The sequence below is a fragment of the Salmo salar genome, chromosome ssa16 (genome assembly GCF_905237065.1).
Source record: "Salmo salar chromosome ssa16, Ssal_v3.1, whole genome shotgun sequence".
In the NCBI taxonomy this organism is placed as follows: domain Eukaryota; kingdom Metazoa; phylum Chordata; class Actinopteri; order Salmoniformes; family Salmonidae; genus Salmo; species Salmo salar.
In genome coordinates, this window is record NC_059457.1 from 62,795,329 (window position 1) to 62,819,385 (window position 24,057).

The window sequence follows — 24,057 nt, forward strand, 5'->3', positions numbered from 1 at the left end:
CACTCACTCACTCACTCACTCACTCACTCACTCACTCACTCACTCACTCACTCACTCACACACACACACACGCACACTGCATACATACAGTACTGGATTGTACTGTGCACAACCTCTATCAAATGACATTCACACATACTCACACATCCAGTTATGTTCATTGTACATTCAGGCGAACACACACTCACACAGCCTTACCTAAATTGAATGCATACAAGCATGCATCCATACTAGTGGTGCATGTACCTTAAAATGAGAAATATTCCCCTACCTACCTTATTAAAATTACAGTCGTCTAAATGCACAATTGCTTACAATTCACGCACACATGCATGCTTTCTGTCTGTCTGTCTGTCTGTCTGTCTGTCTGTCTGTCTGTCTGTCTGTCTGTCTGTCTGTCTGTCTGTCTGTCTGTCTGTCTGTCTGTCTGTCTCTAACGTGCGCACACAAACACACACACCCTTCTTTCCTCCATTGTTCCACCTTGCCACACCTACCTTTTAAGCTCATTTGTTGGCCTTAGTGTAGCTCTCAGGAAACAGCAAATGGATCTGAAGTGGATGCTAAGGGGAGGGAGAGGGCGAGTGTGTGCATCTGTGTTTCTCTAGTGTGTGTGTGTGTGTGTGTGTCTACCATGTCCTTTCTGCTCTCCACTAACACATGGTCCTATGTTATTGATAGGCAGTTGATTACCTTGCTCATTCAGGTTGATTTGCTTGCATCTCATTTTCCCCCGCCCTCCCTTTCATCCTTTTATTCCTCATTTGCTGACTTACCTGATGCTCATTCCTCTCTCTCCCCCCTCTTTCTCTCTACCCCTCTCTCCCTTTTTCTGTGACGCATAACCACTCTAATCAGGCTCCTGTTCTCCTTTTCTCTCTCTCCCTCTTTCTCCACCTTGCTTCCCCCCCTCTCCCTCCCTCTCTCCTGTCTGTGTGTATGAGTGACAGTCAGTTCTCCTGTGTTTGTAGCAGACCCCCAGAACCACAACTAATTACACTACCCTAATGAGCAGGACAGGCAGCCAGCCAGCAGGTCATTCCTGGTGTGTGTGTGTGTGTGTGTGCGCAAGAGAGAGAGGGAAAGTAGTTGTGTTTGCGGATGCATGATTTGATTGGATTTTATTTTTATTGTAGTGGCATCCCTCTTCAGGGTGCCCATCCCACATGGTCCTATAAGACAATGAGTATGTTTACATGCACGCTAATAATTCCATGTTAAACTGATTATGGCAGTAGGCTGAGTATGGCAATAGTCATGTAAACACTACTCTGCTTATCTTGAAAGTTCAAAACCCAAGTAAGCATACACCGATTAAAACACCCGGTTTTCTGAGCAATCTATTCAATGATTAGGACATGTAAACAGCTTATTCAGCGTTGCAGCAGTGTGTTTGATCTGGTCATGTGCCAGCACCGGTAGAGCAAGCCTCCCTCTTATTCGCAAGTGTGAGTTCACATAAAAAGAAAATGTAGAAAACGTTATAATTTTCACATACAAACTTTATATGTCCAAACTCCTAATAGGCTTCGCAAAAATAACATGGTCGCCGTGGTAGAACTTTTATTTTGATTGTTGATTTTCTGCATTTAAGTCCGATCAGTAGCCTCATTTCAGATGTTAACAGGATTATTAGAGAAATTATTATTCTTGCAAAGCATGTAAACATTTTAAACTATTACATTAATATATCCATAATAATTGTATTATTGTGTGCATGTAACCGCACTCACTGTATTTGGATTTGAAATGATACAATGATTGCGACTTAAGTGCAGGCTTTCAGCTTTAATTTGAGGGTATTTTCATCCATATTGTGTGAACTGTTTAGAAATTATAGCACTTTTTGTACGTGGTCCCCCAATTTTACAGAACCAAAAGTATTTGGACAAGTTCCCTTATGTGTATTAAAATAGTCATACGTTTGGTATTTGGTATTGTCATTTTGTAGTCACTTTTATTGTAAATAAGAATAGAATATGTTTCTAAACACTTCTACGTTAATGTGGATGCTACCATGATTACAGATGATCATGAATTAATTGGGCTCCCGAGTGGCGCAGGGGTCTAAGGCACTGCATCTCAGTGCAAGAGGAGTCACTTCAGGTGCAAGAGGCGTCACTGCAATCCCTGGTTCGACTGTATCACATCCGGCTGTGATTGGGAGTCCCATAGGGCGGCGCAGCGTCGTCCGGGTTTGGCCGGGGTAGGCCGTTATTGTAAATAAGATTTTTTTTCTTAACTGACTTGCCTAGATAAATAAAGGTTCAATTTAAAAAATTGTGAATAATGAGGAGTGAGAAAGTTACAGAGGAACCAAGGTCATACCCGCAAAAAAAGGTTTTAACCTCCCCTGGTACTGGTAATGGTGAGAAGTTAATCTCCCCTGGTACTGGTAATGGCGGGAGGTTAACCTCCCCTGGTACTGGTAATGGCGGGAGGTTAACCTCCCCTGGTACTGGTAATGGCGGGAGGTTAACCTCCCCTGGTACTGGTAATGGCGGGAGGTTAACCTCCCCTGGTACTGCTAATGGCGGGAGGGTACCTCCCCTGGTACTGGTAATGGCGGGAGGGTACCTCCCCTGGTACTGGTAATGGCGGGAGGGTACCTCCCCTGGTACTGGTAATGGCGGGAGGGTAACCTCCCCTGGTACTGGTAATGGCGGGAGGGTAACCTCCCCTGGTACTGGTAATGGCGGGAGGTTAACCTCCCCTGGTACTGGTAATGGCGGGAGGTTAACCTCCCCTGGTACTGGTAATGGCGGGAGGTTAACCCCCCCTGGTACTGGTAATGGCGGGAGGTTAACCCCCCCTGGTACTGGTAATGGCGGGAGATTCGCATCCCCTGGTACTGGTAATGGTGGGAGATTCGCATCCCCTGGTACTGGTAATGGTGAGAGATTCGCATCCCCTGGTACTGGTAATGGTGAGAGATTAGCATCTCGCGGGGGTATCTTTGTCCCTCTGTAACGTTCTCATACATAATAATTCACGATTCATTCAGGATTATCCGTAATCATGGTAGCATCCACATTAATGTAGAAGTGTTCAGGAAGCATTCCTAGAGAAATGAAAATCATTTAAACTTAAAACGTAAAAACCCTCGTCTTATCTTCTAAGCTTTGGAAATAACATTTGCACCCAGAAACACTTATTTTTCTAAATAGCCATTCAAGTTTGTCTTAACCACTAATCCACAATTGCTATGGTTTCTGTTGTTGCATTTCATCCTAGTTACTCTTAAATCATCATCATAAAGTACAATAAAATAAAAGTACCATTCATTCTCCATCCCGTTCATTCTTCTTCCCTAAATTGCGGACTGTACATAGCCGCTTTTCTTCATCAATGGCATTGGACCTACATACTTCAATTGCCAGTGGCAGTATCCCGGTTCTCAACTGGGCATACAAGGTCTTTCGGTGCACATTTGAGTGTGTATGTGTGTAAATATGTGGCCAGCCAGATCTAGTTATTAGCTCCATTCCCCTGCTCAGTGGTGTGTTGGTAAATCTATGCACATTCTCTGTGGGAATCCTTCCCCTCTGTCTACTAGGGTCTAATGGCAGCCTGGCGTGTGTACGCGAGAAAGATTTGTTACAGTAGAGGGGGTGTGTAAACAGTCTTGGAATGCGTCCCAAATGATACCATATTCCCTCTATAGTACACCACTTTTGAACAAAGTCATGGGGCTCTTGTCAAAAGTAGTGCACTATATATAGAATAGGGTGCCATTTGGGACACACGCTAGGTCGAAGGGCAGCATACCCTGTGGCCTGAAACCAATCATGTTCGAAAGGCAAGCAGCTAAACCTAGCATCACACACCTCTCCGCTCCACCACGCTCCAGCATCACACTTACACAACCTGTCAGGGCAGGTTTCACACGCTTGCATAAGCGCAGCTGGACCATGTAAATGCCAGTTAATTCACCTTGACCTTGTTCACTCAACCACTGTCTCTCTCAGAGAGCGAGGGAAGGGGGGAGAGAGAGTGACTCTGTCTCTGTTTTCCAAGGGTTAAAGTTCTCAGTCACTGCGACGCATATCCATCATATGGATTCTGGAGAGGTTGTTTGTTGAGATCCGCAATAAAAAATCTCTTGGGTGTTTGGTGGTGGGCTGGTTTGGAGATGCCAGCCTAATACAGAAGCATGTCTGTTCTACGAACAAAAAAAATATATATATATTTTCTTTGTTACGCTTTGTATGCTGAACTGACATGCATGATTGTTGCGGACACCGATGTTCAGATGAAGGGAATTAAATAGTCTAATGCTCACCACCACCGCAACGCTCAACTAAAACTGCACACATTTTTACATAATTCTTACCAATATGTTAGTGGGCTAATTTCTCGAGGTGGAAATGATATTTTAGATGGTGTCAGTATAATTACATTTTTATTCATTTGGAAGTAGAATGTCCTTTTTAAAAAGTCACCAGAACTGAGCTTCTCAGTCCTTCTTCATAAAAATGATCTCGAAGGACACCGGACCCCCTTAAACAAGGGGATTGGAATTGGTCAAACTTGCAGTTAAATGCATATACAAAATAATCCTCTTTCCCTAGAAGCACTATGGTCATTACTTTTTTACATGAAAGGGGAGGTTAACTTGCCCCCAGAGAGAGATGTATTTATTTGTTGTTGCTTTAACCCCGGTGTGTGTGTGTGTGTGTGTGTGTGTGTGTGTGTGTGTGTGTGTGTGTGTGTGTGTGTGTTCGTCTCACAAGTGCCAGTAAAAGCTTGTAAATGTAAAGACTGAACGTACTCTAGAAAAGTGATGTGGGTGAATGTATTACTGTGTGTGTTCCTATTTGTAGGTATCTGTGTTCCTGTTACCGTTTTTGTGTGTGAGTGAGATTGACGAACACAAACTATCTCTGACCGTGCGTTTTGTCTTTTCAGCCCCCTGACCGAGACAGTGGAACTCTCTGGAGAACAGGGACCGCTGGGGATCCACGTCGTCCCCTACTGCTCCTCGCTGAGTGGACGGTGAGGAACACAAACACACACACACACGTACTTTCACTCACTCACTGTAACTCACTCACTTTCACGCGCTCTCTTACACGTTCTCTACCCATACATTGAAGGCTGTTTGTGTGTGTGTTCAGACTGTGTTTATCACCCGTTCTCAGGACCCTGGGCCAGCACATTAAAAGTATCGAGGCGAACAGTCGCTCCAAGAGAGAGGGCATATTCCGGGAGGATGAGTGCATCGTTCAGATTAGCGGCACCAAGCTAATGGACAAGACATTTGCCCAGTACGTACCTCGGCTCTACGCTATCGCAGGATGAGTCTCAAACGTCTCCGTATTCCCTTTATAGTGCACTCCTTTTGACCTATAAGTCCCTGGTCAAAAGTAGGGAATAGGTTGCCATTTGAGACGCATCCTGTGTCATTTTGGATGCAAGCCTGCCCTACACTATCACAAATCTACCAGTGTGAGGCCGGTCTGTCACTCAGTTTCCCTTTTATTTCCCCTTTTATTAGGAGCCCTTCTTAATCCCTGCTCTTACAAATCCTCCCTATTCCTGGATTTATCTCACACCACATCTCCACAGCAACAAAAGCGTGTGAGAGAGAAAACGAAAGCGAGAAACACTCATTGTCTCGCTTCACTGTTGTCGGGAATAGGTTCATTTATGACTATCACAGCATTGGTTAGACTTCAAAAGGAGTGGGACAGTAGCTGTGAGGGCTAGTGAGTGAGAAAGATAAGAGAGAAACAAACAGTAAAAAGAGAGAGAATTGGTGGGCATCAAGGAGGATTGTCTAATACCCTACCTTAATGAAATGCCCAGTAAAAGAGGTGGACCTTGTTAGATCTGATAGTATAGCCCAGAAGAGGCTTGACAATAGGTCTGACACTGCTGCCCTGGTTCTGGATAAGGAGTTGCTACTAGTGACTACTACTATAGATTACTTGTCTAAAGACTACTTGTCTCTAGTGAATTGACTCTTGAGGGTCTAGTCTGTGACCGCTAGTCAATACGGGTGTTGAATGAGAACTTAGTAAGCTTGAGTTTGTACTGGTGTTGATACCAATGGAAGCTCTGTGCTTGGTGTACTAGTAACTACTACGAGAGTGAGTGTGATCTTCCAACACATTTCCATAAATACGTAGTGGAAAACCGTACAATCAAGTCTGATATAGCAGTATTCTCAACCTTCAGTCATGTCCTCCAGAGACGGACATTGATGATGTTACTTCCTCACACCCACAGGTCCCAGGAAGTGTTCCGTCAGGCCATGTGTTCCCCTCTGGTGCGCCTGGAGATCCTGCCGCTGGCCAACAAGCAGCAATATGAGAAACGCCTCATCGGGCAGCTCGTCACCGACATTCACGACTCCATCCCCAAAGCCAAGAGCCCCCTCGTGATCCACCAAAAAATGGACGCTAAACCAGAAGTGAAACCAGAAACCGTGAAACCAGAGCAGATCAATCCCAAACTGGAGCCCAGACGTCCAGACCTCCGTGTCCTCAGCTCCAAGACCCCCGATCTCCCAGCCTCTCTCACCCCGCTTGGGGAGCACCAGACTGGGCACGTCCCAGAGGAGATGCCCCTCAGTGTGTCCCCAGCCCCAGTGGTCAGAGATCGGGATGGGGCCTCCCCCATGGCGGTGGGGGGCAGCGAGAGCCCCCTGGCCCAGGGAAAGAGTCCCACTGGGCTCCCTAACCTGGCCAACCTGACCAACCAGAAGGGAGGCCTGAAGCTGAAGATTGAGGAAAGGTATGGAGGCACTATGGAAAAGGGGGTATTGTTGTGTTCGAATACCCATACTAACATATTGTTTACTACATACTTAATGAGTATATACTACATACTATATACTATTAGTTCATTTTAGTATACTGGAAACGAACGATATCCTTCCAGTTGAGCGTACTAGAGCTTCGCCTGTCTACCGGTAGTTGATGCTGTTGCTATGCAACCTCTTCCTAGCTTGTTAGCTTAACAAATGACTAGCTAAACATTTTACAATTTCGGGTGTGTTCGTAAATTCAATCTGGGGTGCCAGAGTGCGCTCTGGGCGTTCGTAAATCCAGAGCGTTGTCAGAGTTAAGAGCGCACACTGGACGCTCTGGCCGAGGAGTAGGGTTGAACCGAGCGTTCAACGGCAGTCAAGCACCCAAGCTAACTGGCTAACGTTGGCTAGCTACTTCCAGACACGAATGAGAGAACACCTCACTGACCATTTTACTTGCCCTAGCCAGTGTGTTGGTGACTGTAACTGTGCTGCTGGCAACAATTTAATTACGCTTTTTTTGCTGATGTTTACTGACACCGGCGTATTCAACGGGTGTTGAGCGTTCGTATATTCATCAGTTATTCTTCGCGAGAGTGCTCTGAAATCGGAGTAGATAGCCATTGAATCGCACGACTATACCACTTAGCTAAGAATGATGTAAATAATCAAGTCAGTAAACATTGGGCAGTTAGTTAGATAGCAGATAGTTAATATACTGCCTGGCAAGTTCCATGTACACTACCGGTCAAAAGTTTTAGAACACCTACAGTACTCATTCATGGGTTTTTCTTTATTTTTACTATTTTCTACATTGTAGAATAATAGTTAAGACATCAAAACTATGAAATAACACATATGAAATCATGTAGTAACCAAAAAAGTGTTAAACAAATCAAAATATATTTTATATTTGAGATTCTTCAAATTGCCACCCTTTGCCTTGATGACAGCTTTGCAAACTCTTGGCATTCTCTTCACCTGGAATGCTTTTCCAACAGTCTGGAAGGAGTTCCCACATATGCTGAGCACTTGTTGGCTGCTTTTCTTTCACTCTGCGGTCAGACTCATACAAAACCATCTCAATTGGGTTGAGGTCAGGGGATTGTGGAGGCCAGGTCTACTGATGCAGCACTCCATCACTCGCCTTCTTGGTCAAATAGCCCTTACACAGCCTGGAGGTGTGTTGGTTTATTGTCCTGTTCATAAACAAATTGATAGTCCCACTAAGGCCAAATCAGATGGGATGGCGTATCGCTGCAGAATGCTGTGGTAGCCATGCTGGTGAAGTGTGCCTTGAATTCTAAATAAATCACAGACAGCGTCACCAGAAAAGCACCCCCACACCATCACACCACCACCTCCTCTATGCTTTACGGTGGGAAATACACATGCAGAGATCATCCGTTTACCCACACCGTGTCTCATAAAGACACAGCGGTTGGAACCATAAAAGGACAAATTTCCACCGGTCTTATGTCCATTGCTCGTGTTTCTTGGCCCAAGCAAGTCTCTTCATCTTATTGGTGTCCTTTGGTAGTGGTTTCTTTGTAGCAATTCAACCGGTAGGAACCCACTAAGCCCCACAACAGATTTTTGTACTTTTGTAAAGGTATAAGGTTTTGCCGTGTTGGGGTCAATTTAGTTTTCAATCCAGTCGATTCAGTGAAATGAAATTTAAATCATGAATTGAGTCATCGTAGAAAACGGACAAATTGGTAACTGTGTTCTTAGGCTGCGTTTACACAGGCAGCCCAATCTGTTATTTTGTCATAGCAGATATTTTGCCAAAAGATCAGAATTGGGCTGCCTGTGTAAACTTAGCCTTAGAGATTGTGGTTGTGCTCTTCCATGGTTAAAGCGCCAATCAGCTGTAGAAACAATAACAGTTTATCCCTGCCCCTGTTTCGGTATGGGGCTGGAGAAATGTAACCACTCTCAAATCAATAGTTTAGGTAGTTTTAACCATGTTTTGAGGCTATTTTCTTTGTTTACAAACATTTAAGTAATTTTATATTTTATTTATTTAACCTTTTTTCAACTAGGCAAGTCAATTAAGATCAAATTCTTATTTACAATGACGGCCTACACAGGCCAAACCCGGACGACGGTGGACCAAACGTGATACAGTCTGAATTTGAACCAGGGTGTCTGTAGTGACGCCTTTAGCACTAAGATGCAGTGCCTTAGACCGCTGCGACACTCGGGAGCAAACAAGCTTATATTTTGTGATCTGATGGGGGAACGACAGTTGAACTAAGCACATAAATTATTTTCTTCAGGAATCAATGGGTACATACCAGTAATTTATAAGTGAAAAAATGGATGTAGCAACTAATGATTTCCCCTTTTAAAGACTACTCTCCCACTGTGAGTGACTGCTAGGAGGTTTAGAAGCGTTAATGGAAGGTAGGCAGAAGCTTAGCTGCCAGATGAGATTTGATCACTCACTATCTTTTAGTATGCCTCTTTTGGCTTATCTCCACTGCTCACCATGGTGGCAGTTTTCACTCATTGCTTGGAGTCACGTACACACACAGGTATGCACGCGCGCACACAAATACACACACAGGCGTGCATGCACAAACACACAAATAGATACACATGTAAGCTTGGACACACACACACACACACACACACACACACACACACACACACACACACACACACACACACACACACACACACACACACACACACACACACACACACACAAGCACTCTTGAAATCAAACTGTGAGTCCACAGGGAGAGGAGCCATGCGAGGGAATGATATCTCCGGATACCTCTCTCTCTCCCTCCTTCACCTCGCCTTCTTTCTCTCCCTTCACCTTCCTCCATCAGGCAGTGTGAGGCCTGCTCACACGTGAAATTGAAGGCAGTCCTCCTCTTAATCCACATAAGAAAACAGTTTTCCCACTGGCTTTTGGCTGAGGTTACATCCCGAATAGCACCCTATTCCATTTATAGTACACTACTTTTGACCAGGGCCCATGTGCACTATAAAGGGAATATGGTGCTAGCAGAGAGGGCCCCACAGCAGACCAGTGGAAGTTGATCACCAGTTTACTCAGGAGGAACCCACTCAGCCCCACACAGAATGCAGGGCAAGTGGAGAGATGTCGCCCTCCATTTATTAGCACACCAAGTGACCTTGTTGCGACGTGATGGGATGATGTGGGGTCATGATGATGGGGACAGGTCTGTCCATAATGAAGAAATGCTCCGCTTTTTTGACACCACACTCCACAAAGCAAGTCCTGCAGGCTCTAGTTTTATCTTATCTTGATTATTGTCCAGTCATATGATCAAGTGCTGCAAAGAAAGACCTAAGCTGTGTTCGAATACCCATACTAATGTATTGTATACTACATAATGAGTATATACTATTAGTTCATTTTAGCATACTGTTCAGTTGAGCGTACTAGCTCTTCGCCTGTCTACCGCAAGTTGATGCTGTTGCTACGCAACCTCTTGCTACCTAGTTAGCATAACAAATTACTAGTTAGACTTTTTTATAAAAAAATGTTTAGCCCCTTTTCTCCCCAATTTCGTGGTATCCAATTTTGTCTCATTGCTGCAACTCCTGCATGGACTCGAGTGAGGCGAAGGTCGAGAGACATGCGTTCTCTGAAACACAACCCAACCAAGCCGCACTGCTTCTTGACACAATGCCCGCTTAACCCGGAAGCCAGCCGCACCAATGTGTCGGAGGAAACACCGTACACCTGGCGACCGTGTCGTTGTGCAGAGTCGCTAGTGCACGACGGGACAAGGACATCCCTGCCGGTAAACCCTCCCCTGACCCGGACGACGCTGGGCCAATTGTGCGCTGCCCCATGGGTCTCCTGTGAACACAGCTAGCACTGCGATGCAGTGCCTTAGACCACTGCGCCACTCGGGAGGCCCTCTAGTTTGACATTTTACAAATTCGTGTGAGTTTTTAAATTCAATCTGGAGGCTCGGGCCGAGGAGTAGGGTTGTTTTGAGCGTTCTGACCTTAAAACGACAGTCAAGCACCCAAGCTAACGTTGGCTAGCTTGCTAGCTACTTCCAGATACAAATGAGACCACTCTGACCATTTTACTCGCCCTAGCAGAGCTGGTTAGGCAGTTTTCATGTTATCCAGAGTGTTGGTGACTGTTACTTTGCTGCTGGCAACAATTAAATTATGTTTTTTTTTTGCCGGCGTTTACTGACACCGACCATATTCAACAGGCGCTTGTAAATTCATTGTTCTACGCCCTGGTACACTCAGACGAGGGACATGAAATCGGAGTAGCTAGCCAGAGCGAATTATCGAAAGAACGCACAAATACCATTTAGCTAAGCTAAGAATGATGGGAATAATCAAGTCAATAAACGTTGGGTAGTTAGCATATAGTTAATATACTGGCAAGTTTGATGTATAATTAGCCAACTAACGTTAGGTAACTATCTAACATACCGGTACATACTGCTGTAATGATATGCTACAGTATGTGGTTCGTAAGGACAGCATAGCTAACAAATTGTCAGCCAACATAACGTAAGGTAACATTTTAAACCTTTGTCATAATTAGTTAAAGCAATGAATTTGTATCCGCTCTCGTTGTACTTTAGCTGTATATTTTCTGCCATTTACTTCAAATCTGAAAACGATGTGAAGACACGCACATTTCCTGAAGAATTGCATTATGGGCCCTAAAGTACAGTAATAGTGTCCTCTGCGTGTATACTTCATATTTTGGCAAATTTAGTACTACATCTGGGAACTTTTGGCATATTAACTATATCCATACTATGACCACTAAGCATACTATATATTCAATTCACATCACAAATATGGTTAGTGCGGTTAGTATTTGAACACGGTAGGTAGCCTAGTGGTTAGAGTGTTGGGCCAGTAACCGAAAGGTTGCTGGATCAAATCCCCAAGCTGACAAGGTAAAAATCTGCCATTCTGCCCCTGAACAAGGCATTTAACCATTTAACCCTGGTAGGCCGTAATTGTAAATAAACATTTGTTCTTAACTGCCTAGTTAAATAAAGGTTTTTATTAAGCTTCAGCTGGCCCAGAACAGAGCGGCATGTCTTGCAATTCATTATAATCAGAGGGCTAATATTAATACTATGCATGCCAGTCTCTCTTGGCTAAGAGTTGAGGAAAGCACTTCTTGTTTTTATAAGAAACATTGTGTTGGAAATTCAAAATTGTTTGCGTAGTCAACTTACACTCAGCACTGACACACACACTTACCCCACCAGACATGTCACCAGGGGTCTTTTCACTGTCCGCAGGTCCAGAACAAATTCAAGGAAACATAAAGTATTATACCGAGCCATGAGTGCATGGAACTCCCTTCCATCTCATTTAGCCCAAGTGAACAGCAACCTGGTTTCAAAAAACAAATAAAGCAACGCCACACGACACAACGCCTCTCCCCATGTCACCTACTTGTTGTGTGTGTGTGTGTACTGACATGTATGTGTAACTGATTGATGTGCGCGCGCACACACACACACACACACACACTACGTGTTAATGTTTTTAAATGTATGTAAATTGTAAAGTATTTTATGTGTAATCTCTTTTTCATTATGTCGGACCCCAGTAAGACAAGCTGTCGCCATTGGCGTCGGCTAATGGGGATCCTAATCAATCAAATCAAGGAAAAGAATGATGGTATAGTTAAGACTGTTATCAGGATAAGTGATAATATCCCTCTGTCCCCCACTCCCCTCTATCGCTCTTGTTTTTTCATCTCTTTTCCTATCTGTTCTTCATTCTCTTTCTTTCCCCCTCTCTGTCTCTCTATCGTTCCTCTCCAGGTACCGAGGGGCTGGGTTTCACCGTGGTGACCCGGGACTCGACGGTCCATGGCCCGGGGCCCACCCTGATCGAGAACATCCTTGCCCGGGGCGCCGCCATCAAAGATGGCAGCCTGGCGACCGCATCCTGGAGATGAAGCAGTCATTTGACCTCTGACCTTTGAATTCCTTAAAAGTGCATCCTTCCTTCCTGCTATCCTTGAAGTAATGACTGATTCGGTAAGTGAACTCAAGTGTTCCACCACATGGCATTCACCTGTCTGTTCATTTCTAATCATCAGCGATTGCCTCATGGAATAGAGGAAGGAAGCACTTTTTCAAGTATTCAAACAGTGCCGTCTGTGGCTGATTTAAACTAGTTGTATTTTTTTCTGGAAGGTGGTCCTTAAACCTTTAAATATCTAGGTGGAGGTATTTATTCTATGTATTGAAATGCACTGTGAAGCACATTGTGTATATACTGTACATGTTTTAACCCTTCCCTGTGATGTGTGTAGGTGAACGGTGTAGACCTGACGGATCGAACTCAGGAGGAGCTGGTGGCCATGCTGCGCTGCTCCAAGCAGGGGGAGTGTGTCTCTGTGGTTGTGGCCAGACAAGAGGAGATCCTCCTACCCAGAGAGCTCGTGAGAACAGACACCTTTTATCTCTCTCTAGCCACCTTCAATTGCTCTTGACTCTGCATGATCTTTGATGCAGATACATTCATTACCAGGAATTTCCACCTTTCCCCTCCTTGTCTTATACATGTTGTTACCCCTTGAAACGTCTTTCTCTTTCTATTGCTATTGAAAGGCGTTCAACCTCTTTGAACTGCCCTTTTGCCCCCCTGCACACATTCCATCACCTACAAACAAGCACTGACCCACACACACACACACACACACCCAGGCCCAGCACACGTACCCAGCACCCCATTCCTCTTCCTGCCCTTATCTGGGTGTGTTGACTCAGAGACTGACAGGAAGTCACACACACGTCCCTGCGGCCTCGCAGGAAGTGGTGCGTGCCGACACACACGGGTGTTAAGTGACCGTTTAGCTGTGGCCAGAGACCTTTCTGACTCCTCGCTGAGTGGCGTGTTTTTACCCCTTTATCTAAATAAGCTGCCTGTCAACTGCCCCGGTGGTACCCTATAGGAGCGTGTGTGTGTGTGTGTGTGTGTGTGTGTGTGTGTGCATGTGCCACTCACTACTCCTGTGATTATTCACATTATTCAATTTCCTCAACTTCAAAGCGTTCAGGAGGGACAACTCTGACGCTTTGTAGTGAACGATGCATATTCACATGGAAATACGCACGCACGCGTGCACACACCCACACACAGTGCTCACATTAGCCCTCATTAAAATACCCAACATTTCCACAACATCCACACTAAGGTGCTTCTTGAATTCCTCTTTTATCTTGTTCTTTTTAACTCTGTCTTTATCTGGGCTGTTGAAGTTAGAGGCCCTTAAAGATGAACTCCTTATCTTCTCTGCAGACCTCCTCCTCAAATATAGTTTCATGTCCCTCGAACTCATGTACATGTTCACCCTCACTCAAGTTCAGCAATGCTCACAGACAGAACTTCTGCAGGCAGGCACACATGCGCAGGCTCACACAATCAACCACAACTCATTCCAATACCTTAAACTTCCACATTTAGATGCAATTGTGGTCCAGTAAATGCGTACATACATGACACTTGTCTTCTCTCCTTATTATGCCTCAGTCACAACCCTAATATTGCAGCTGCTCTCACAAAGCCCCCAACACAAAGACCCATCTATTTATCCTCGACACATGGACACCGGACCTGAATACATGTTTTTAAAAATACCAAAAAATCCTCCCCAACCCATTCTGATGTAATTGGGTTAGCTTCTCTCAGCTCTGTGAAGAGGCCAGTTATAGCTGTGTGTGTACGTGCGTTTCTATGGGCTATAGTAGTAAAGGCCAAAACAAATCAAATAATGTATACCTAAAGGGGACCTAAGATTTCAAAATCAAATAGCCAAATGATCCATGGTATGCCCCCCCCAACAGAACCGCTGCTGTTGGGAAGTCAAAACTGCCCTTAATGCTTTATCCTCAAGAAGGCGCAATCTTGAGGCCGTATTTACTCTGTTTTGGAGAAAGAATCCCCCCTCGACGGGCACACTGGAAACAAGGACAATCAACACAATCTTCACTAATTTTGCCCAGTCAGGGTACACTTAGCTGAAGTCCCTTATGAGGACCTCACGTCTTATGTGTGAGTAGAAATAGAAACACACACACACGCGACACTAATTTCCAAGCAGCTTGAGGATTTATTAGCCTATAGTCTCTTTGCCTTTGAAGTTGGAGCACATTGACTGGTATTTCCATCAATGAATAAAAAGCATTATTTTTTTTTTTTTCTCCCGGAGAATTTGGCCGGCAACACGTACGTTGTTATTCTATCCTTCTGGGGACCTAAAATGTATTTCCATTCAAAATCCAATTTTCCCTCAACCTAACTCCTAAACCTAACCCCTTACCCTAACCCTTATTCTAACCCTAATTGTAATCCTAAACCTAACCACTAAGCTAAAAATAGTATTTGTCTTCATGGGGACGTGGGAAATTTCCCCACGGGTAAGTGCCTTTGAACGGGGTATGGTTGTAGGTGCCAGGCGCACTGGTTTGACTGTGCCAAGAACTGAAATGCTGGTGGGTTTTTCATGCTCCACAGTTTCCTGTGTGTATCAAGAATGGTCCACCACCCAAAGGACATTCAGCCAACTTGACACAACTGTGAGAAGCATTGGAGTCAATCAATTAATCAAATTTATTGTTAAAGCCCTTTTAAATCAGCCGATGTCACCAAGTGCTATACAGAAACCCAGCCTAAAACCCCAAACAGCAAGCAATGCAGATGTAGAAGCCCGGTGGCTAGGAAAAACAAAGCACGGTGGCTAGGAAAGCGCCCCTGTGGAATGCTTTCGACACCTTGAAGAGTCCATGCCCTGACGAATTGAGGCCCTTCTGAGGGAAAAGGAGTTTGGGAGGGTTCTTAATGTTTTATACGCTCAGAGTATACTGCCATCTAAATTACTGCCACTTGCTTATTAATATTTTTTGGAAATATTCATACAAGTTACAAACTGTGCTGTCCATCAGATGAGCTGAGACCCTTGTTTAAGGAATGTTTAGAAGCGAAATGATAGCTTCAAATTCAATTTGCACATGCACAGAACGTTACTCCGGTTACTTAGACAATAAGAATAGGCGACCGGGTCCCGGGCCTGTTCTTAGTAGTTTGTATTGAGGTGTGATCCTCGCCTTTCAAGAATAACTTGATGATTAAACCTGATCTGGACAGTGTTTAGTTTGTCCTTCGGATTGAATTTGTGATGCAAGGGGATTTGTTGATCTCAATCATTCTCGACTCGCCTTTAAAAGTGAGCTACGATGGTCGAAAGCTTCTTTTTGTCTTTCTGTCCGTCCGTCCGTCTTCGGACAAGCTCAGCGTGGTGGTCACCTATACGTCTGCATGCCCATCACGCATAGAGCTGCTTTCTCTTCCTCTCCCTTCTCCTCTGCACTTTTCCCATTCTTGGGTTGGCACCAGGATGGTTGTGTCCTGGAACCATGGTAGCTAACCACTCAAGGTCACACACACACACACACACACACACACACACACACACACACACACACACACACACACACACACACACACACAAATGATCCCAACCATCAGCAATTTGGCTTCCCCTCCTCCCCCTACTGAGGCACAGGTACAGAGAACATAAGAACTCAACATTACTGCCAATAATTGGCAGACTTCATTTCTCTCCGATCGAGCAGTGGCGAGAGAGATCTCATCTTAATTGAATGTCACTCTCGTCGCTAATCTGCCACTTTGAAAGCGTCTATTCAGAAGCCCGGCTGACAGGAGTGTGTATAATTCGGTCTCCTTACACCCCCACCTCTTCTTCTTCCCCATGAGTAGAAAGGTTCCTTTTGTCTTCCTCGTTCCTCTGATCAAGGGTGGTCTCCCCTCCTCTTAAAGCCTGTTAACAAGCACTTGAGGAGAGACAATGAGGCGTGTTGTGCGCCAGCGGAGCCACAGGGCTCAGGAATGGAAGGGTTTTGCTCTGTGTGGGGGGGGGATTATTTGTGTGTGGGTGTGTGTGTGTGGACCACCAGGGGTGTGTGTCTCACACCGGGAGATTTAGTTTAGTCCCTTAACCCCTGGTCGGGCTCTCCAGCGGACATCCAGCGAAAAATCCTATCGCCATTAGCATAACGAAATGTTATATATATATTTTTTTCAAATATAGGACTATGTTATATCGTTTTATAGATACACGTCTCCTGAATCGAACCACGTTGTCCGATTTCAAAAAGGCTTTACAGCAAAAGCAAGTATATCGTAAAAGTAGCCACATAGCCATTTTCCGACCAACCACATGCATCACAAATAACCAAAAAAAACAGCTAAATGCAGCACTAACCTTTGACAATCTTCATCAGATGACACTCCTAGGACATCATGTTACATAATACATGCATTCTTTTGTTCGATAAAGTTCGTATTTATATATAAAAACAGCATTTTACATCGGCACGTGACGTTGACTAACTATTTTCCCTCAAATGCATCCGGTGAAACAGCGCTACAATTTACTAAATTACTATTCGAAAACATTTTTAAAATGTAATATTGTCATTCTAAGATTTATAGATGAATATCTCTTGAAAGCACCTGTAATGCCAGATTTAAAAATAACTTTACTGGGTAATCACACTTTGCGATAAAAGGGGATGCAATACTAAGAAAAATAGGCTACCGTTACAGGTCAGCGCCATCTTGGAACAATCGCATATCAAATCTACTCTTGTATACTATTGTCAATAATCCCTTACCTTTGATTATCTTCATCAGAAAGCACTTCCAGGAATCCCAGGTCCACAACAAATGTATTTTCGTTCGAAAAAGTTAATCCTTTACGTCCCAATAGCTTGTTCTTGTTAGCGCGTTCTGAAGGCTGCTCCAAAAGCGCTGTCGGCCGCGGGACTCCTCTTTCAATAAAATGCTTCTTTTTTTTTTTTTAGGTTCGTTCAAACATGTCAAACGTTGTATAACATAAATCTTTAGGGCCTTTTTCAACCAGAGCTCCAATAAGATTCAAGGGGGACGATTGCATTGTCTTTCAAAACGTTTCGAAAGGGGAGGGTAGCCAGGGGCGCCGGCGTCATAATGGTAATGGCCCTCCTCATGTGACCATGTTCCACAGACTCATTGTGTCAGTTTTCACAGTAGAAGGCTCAAACTACTTTGTAAAGACTGGGGACATCTAGTGGAAGCAATAGGAAGTGCTCAATGAACCATTGCTCACGGTGTGATTTATAGGCAAAGTGATGAAGTTGAGTCCGCAATTCAGAATTCCACTTCCTGTTATGATCTGTCTCGGGGTTTTGACTGCCATATGAGTTCTGTTATACTCACAGACACCATTCACACAGTTTTAGAAACTTTAGGGTGTTTTCTATCCACAAGTATTAATTATATGCATATCCTAGCTTCTGAGTTTGAGTAGGAGGCCGTTTAAAATGGGCACACATTTTTTTCAAAAATCGCTGTAGCGCCCCCTATCCTAGGCGAACGACAAGAGGTTAAGAACGGTGGACATATCTGGTGTGTGTGTGTGTTTTAAACTTAGCCTGCCACACAGTGACCCAAAAAGACAGCTCTTTGCATCAACAGATCAAACCAAAGACATTCATACAAAAAAAATGTGCTGCTTCTTTAGTTACAAAGTGCTGCTGGAATATCTATCCCCTCACACTGACAATGGAATATCCTGCAGCTGTTACGTCTCTTTAGATTCCACATCTCCTCTCCTCTTCTCCTCTCCCTTATGGATGTGTGTCAGGGATAGAGATGCCCAAAGAGGTCTGTCTGTCTGTCACGTCAACTGTCAAAGTGTCTTGTCTGAGCTGGATTGCTGGATCCTTGCGTCAGTCTTCTCACTGACTCCGTTGAATAAAGAGTCAATGGATACGCGTTCAGAATGAAAGTTTCCCATCTTTACTACTCAGCGTACAACGGAGTTTCCACAATAGCTCGAGGTGATGGTGATGGAGATCCATGAGAGTGAGGCCCCAGACTAGACTGCCCGTCTTTCCTAAGGGGCTCTACCCAGGAAAAGACGCTGTCAGGTCTTCCCCTGCTGAGGATCCAGGGGTGGAGAACTGTGGGGGGTGTTCTGTTGGCTAAACAAGGGCCTCCTCAGGATTCAGGTGAATGTCACCCAACACCAGTGGGATTATAGTGAGAAACCTGTAAAGCTACACTGAGCCGTTCTTTCCTGCCTCTGTCGCTAGAGCGCTGGCCATATTATATGGCAACCTGGGAGGTTCAAAATAAATCTGCTTCCAGTAACAGATAAGGTATGAAGGAAAGCAGCTCAATGAGCTTTTGGATTTTATATTGGGCAGCTGTGAAAAAACGAAATCACAGACACTTCACATACTGTGTCTCTTAGTTTGGACTAATGTGGCGTAACACACACAATTATTGTTAACAAATGTAAGCATATACAGTACACACAGTATTTTTCCCCTCCTGCGTTGTTCGCTCTCCTCCTCACAGGAAAATAGGCCGGTTATGTGAAAGAGCCTCAAAGCACCTCTTTACAGGCCCGTTTCCCTGGTGACAAAACCCTAGCACCACTTTCTCTCTCACCATTCTGTCATAATGACAGACATTTTTCTTTTCTTTTGTTGCCATTTCTTTGTCTTCTCTCTCTCTCTCTCTCCCTCTCTTTCTTTCATTTGGTAGCCAATTCTCGCTCCCCAAACCACCGGGTCATTTTGTTCACGTTAAGAGTCGGAGGAAGGAGGAGAGAGAAAAGAGGGGGGAGAGTGACTGAGAGGGGGAGAGAGAGTGGGTATCTCCAGGGATGGGTTATTACTTTTAAATGATCCCCCTGTCGCCCTCCCTCCATCGCTCTCTAGAAGGATGTATAAAAAAGGTTATTATGTTTCCTTTTGAAATGGCACGCTCTCTGTCTGTGCCTTTCATGTTAAAATGGAATTACCTCTCTGCCTGCCGTCTCCTCCCTCGCTCTCTCTTTCTCACCACCTGCTCCTTCTCGCTTCCCATCATCCTCTTCCTCTTTTTTTATTCTTCCTCCCCTCACCCGTTTTTCACCACCTTGGATCCATGATGCAAATATCCCTCTTCATTTGTTTTTGTTTCTCTTTCTCCCTCAACCTCTCCCTTACCCCTTATCACCTTTTTCTTTCATCCTCTTTTCCCGCTCTCTCTCCCCGTCATCCTCATTCGATGAGTTCTCATATTGACGAGATGTTTCATTTTCTGTGTGTCTATTTCACTCTCAGCATTGTATTTTTTTTATTTTCATTAACTGCCCTATGCTTGTTTCAATATCAAAACAATCTCTGTCTCTCTCTGTCCTCCTCTTCATCCTTCTCTTTCCCTCTTTCAGAAAAGGGAGGAGGCAAGCCCCCTGGTGCTGGAGGATGGGCGGGAGCAGCTGATGTTCGAGGTGCTCCTGAACGACACTGGCTCAGCCTCCCTGGGCATCAGCCTCAAGGGCAACAAGTCCCGGGAGAAGGGCGAGGACCTTGGCATCTTCATAAAGTACATCATTCACGGAGGGGCCGCCTACAAGGTACAGAAGCAGGAATGAACTGTGCTGTTTTGCTTCTATCTCAATGTTTCCTTTCTCTGTCTGTCTCCATTTCTCTGTTGTCTGTCTTTTCCTCTTTCCAATTCTCGCTCAGCCTGCTCTTTTTCTGTCTCTCTCTATCTCCACCTTGGTTCCCTTTCTACTGTCTCTTTTTCCTTCTTTCTTCCGCTCTCTCTGTCCCATCTGTTTCTCTTTACTCTGTAAACCCCGATACTCAGCAGTCCTGCCCAGTCTGAAGGCCACATCTGTTTCAGTTCCCCTGACCTCTGACCCCTGGTGACCCCATTGACCTCGCCCCTCTGGCAGTATGCTCAGACTTTTCTCTTTTCGGGTGGATCGGATTGAGGGCCCTTTCTAGAATCTTCCACTGAAGGCCACACTCCATCACTGTAGTGACACTTGGAGTTGATAGATACTCTCTGAACTCCCCTGGTTCCCATCTCTTTCCACAGATCAGATGAAAGCAGTAGGGCAGGTGTTGTGTCCCTGTGTAGATAAGGCCTGCACTGGGAACAGGGTGATGAGGTACTTGAGCGATACTAGTACTTCAATACTTTGATGGAAGCCTCAAACTGGACTTATAAACTGTTCGCTCAGCGGTATTTGGTATTCATTAGGATCCCCATTAGCCGCTGCAGAAGCAGCAGCTACCCTTCCTGTCCACATGAAGCATGGTATAATACATAGTACAGAACATTGTTAGTCAAGGACTGAAATACATCAATTCAAAACGTCTCACACAGCCTACATCTCAGTACATATATACTATATCTAGGTCTAATGCATAATACAGTGCAAATTAGAGTACAAGATATATAAAACGGATGTGTCTCTTCACAGTCCCCTTTTGTGCAGTAAGGTATTATTTTCAATGTTTTTTATTTTTAAATCCTGGTTTTATTGCTAGCTTGAGATACCTGGTGTGGCAGAGAGTTCCATGTCTTCATGGCTCTATTTAATACTGTGTTTTTTCCAAGCCTCCGTTCTGGACCTGGTGACTGTGAAGAGACCTCTGGTTGCGTGTCTCGTGTTGTACCAATGAGTGTCCGAACTGTGTGCCAACTGCTTGAAGAGACAGTTTGCTACCTTCAACACATCAGTAACTCGCACAACGACCAATATTGATGCTGTCAATCTCTCCTAAACTTTGAGCCAGGAGAGATTGACATGCATGTTACTGACACTTGCCCTCCATGTACATCTAGGGGCGATACGTGCTGCTTTGTTCTCCATCACTCTCCTTGGTCAAATAGCCCTTACACAGCCTGGAGGTGTGTTGGGTCATTGTCCTGTTGAAAAACAAATGGTAGTCCCTCTAGGCGTAAACCAGATGGGATGGCGTATCCCTGCAGAATGCTGTGGTAGACATGCTGGCTAAGTGTGCATTGAATTCTAAATAAATCACTGACTGTGTCACTAGCAAAGCACCCTACACCATCACACCACTTCCTCCATGCTTCACAGTGGGAACCACACATGCGGAGTTCATCCGTTTACCTACTCTGCGTCTCAGACACGGCGGTTGGAACCATAAATCAAACATTTGGACTCAAGGACAGATTTCCAGCCGCCTAATGTCCATTGCTCGTGTTTCTTGGCCCAAGCAAGTCTCTTCTTCTTATTGGTGTCCTTTAGTAGTGGTTTCTTTGCAGCAATTCGACCATGAAGAACTGATTCACGCAGTCTCCTCTGAACAGATGATGTTGATGTGTCTGTTACTTGAACTCTGAAGCATTTATTTTGGCTGTAATCTGAGGTGCAGTTAACTCTAATGAATGTATCCTCTGCAAATCAAAGACAATTTAATTGGTCACATACACGTGTTTAGCAGATGTATTACGGGTGTAGCGAAATGCTTGTGCTTCTAGCTCCAACAGTGCAGTAATATCTAACAGTTAAACAACATATACCCAAAATACACGTAAATCTAAGTAAGGAATGGATTAAGAATATATATACATATGTCAGAGTGGCGTTGGACTAAGGTAGTGGCATAGTATAGAGTACAGTATATACATATGAGATGAGGATATGATAAAGTAATCCTTCTAACCCCCCCCCCCCTTAAAAGATTTAGATGCACTATTGTAAAGTGGTTGTTCCACTGGATATCATAAGGTGAATACACCAATTTGTAAGTCGCTCTGGATAAGAGCGTCTGCTAAATGACTTAAATGTAAATGTAAATGTAAAGATGGGTGATGCAATATTTACAAACAATTAAAGTGACTAAGATGCCGTAGAATAGTATAGAGTACAGTTTACACATATGAGATGAGTAATGCATTTCCTTAAAGTGGCCAGTGATTCCTATTCTATGTCTATAGGCAGCAGCCTCTGATGTGCTAGTGATGTCTGTTTAACAGTCTGATGGCCTTGAGATAGAAACTGTTTTTCAGTCTCTCGGTCCCAGCTTTGATGCACCTGTACTGACCTCGCCTTCTGGATGATAGCGGGGTGAACAGGCAGTGGCTCGGGTGGCTGATGTCTTTTTGGCCTTCCTATAGCATCGGGTGCTGTAGGTGTCCAGGAGGGCAGGACGTTTTCCCCCAGTAATGCGTTGGGCAGACCACACCACCCTCTGGAGAGCTTTGCGGTTGTGGGCGGTGCAGTTGCCATACCAGGCGGTGATACAGCCTGACAGGATGCTCTCAATTGTGCATCTGTAAAAGTTTGTGAGGGTTTTAGGTGTTAAGCCAAATTCCTTTAGCCTCCTGAGGTTGAATTGGCGCAGTTGCAACTTCTTCACCACACTGTCTGAGTGGGTGGACCATTTCAGTTTGTCCTTGATGTGTACACCGAGGAACTTGATGCTTTCCACCTTCTCTATTGCTGTCCCATCGATGTGGATAGGGGAGTGCTCCCTCTGCTGTTTCCTGTTGTCCACAATCATCTCCTTAGTTTTGTTGACATTGAGTGAGAGGTTATTTTCCTGGCACCACGCTCCTAGAGCCCTCACCTCCTCCCTATAGGCTGTCTCATCGTTGTTGTTAATCAAGCCTACCACTGTAGTCTGCAAACTTGATGATTGAGCTGGAGGCATGCTTGGCCACGCAGTCTTGGGTGAAAAAGAGGGGGCTGATCACTCTGGGTCTTCCTTTCCTGTGGCGGTCCTCATGAGAGCCAGTTTCATCATAGCGCTTGATGGATTTTTGCTACTGCACTTGAAAAAACATTACTTTTTTTACATTTTCCAAATTGACTGACCTTCATGTCTTAAAATAATGATGGACTGTCGTTTCTCTTTGCTTATTTGAGCTGTTCTTGCCATAATATGGACTTGATCTTTTACCAAATAGGGCCATCTTCTGTATACCACCCCTACCTTGTCACAACACAACTGAGTGGCTCAAACGCATTAAGAAGGAAATAATTTCCACAAATTAACTTTTAACACGTTACACCTGTTAATTGAAATTCATTCCAGGTGACTACCTCATGAAGCTGGTTGAGAGAATTCCAAGAGTGTGCAAAGCTGTCATCAAGGCAAAGGGTAGCTACTTTGATGAATCTCAAATATAAAATATATTTTGATTTGTTTCACATTTTTGTGGTTACTACATGATTCCATATGTGTTATTTCATAGTTTTGATGTCTTCACTATTATTCTGCAATGTAGAAAATAGTATAAATAAAGAAAAACCCTTGAATGAGTTGGAATGAGAACTTCCATCTCCTCTTCTGGTTGCCTTCTCAAAATGTTTTAGTCCAACCCTTTTTCAAAAACAAGAAACAGGGAAGAAAGGAGATTGAGAGAGATAAAAAAGGCAAACTTGGAGCGAGAGAAAGTTGATGAGATATTTTAGCATAAATTGAAAG

The 24,057-nt window shown here is 44.4% G+C and overlaps 1 protein-coding gene across 1 annotated transcript in view; it reads left to right on the plus strand.

The window, feature by feature from the left end:
• LOC106574327 (partitioning defective 3 homolog B) overlaps window positions 1-24,057 on the plus strand; it is a 241,797-nt gene that overhangs the window by 123,185 nt on the left and 94,555 nt on the right. Inside the window, exons 7-13 of the mRNA XM_045696696.1 lie at window positions 4,909-4,995; window positions 5,142-5,267; window positions 6,232-6,738; window positions 9,598-9,602; window positions 12,565-12,680; window positions 13,062-13,190; window positions 20,034-20,219. Of these exons, the coding sequence (XP_045552652.1) occupies window positions 4,909-4,995; window positions 5,142-5,267; window positions 6,232-6,738; window positions 9,598-9,602; window positions 12,565-12,680; window positions 13,062-13,190; window positions 20,034-20,219 (1,156 nt within the window). The remainder of the gene's footprint in view (window positions 1-4,908; window positions 4,996-5,141; window positions 5,268-6,231; window positions 6,739-9,597; window positions 9,603-12,564; window positions 12,681-13,061; window positions 13,191-20,033; window positions 20,220-24,057) is intronic.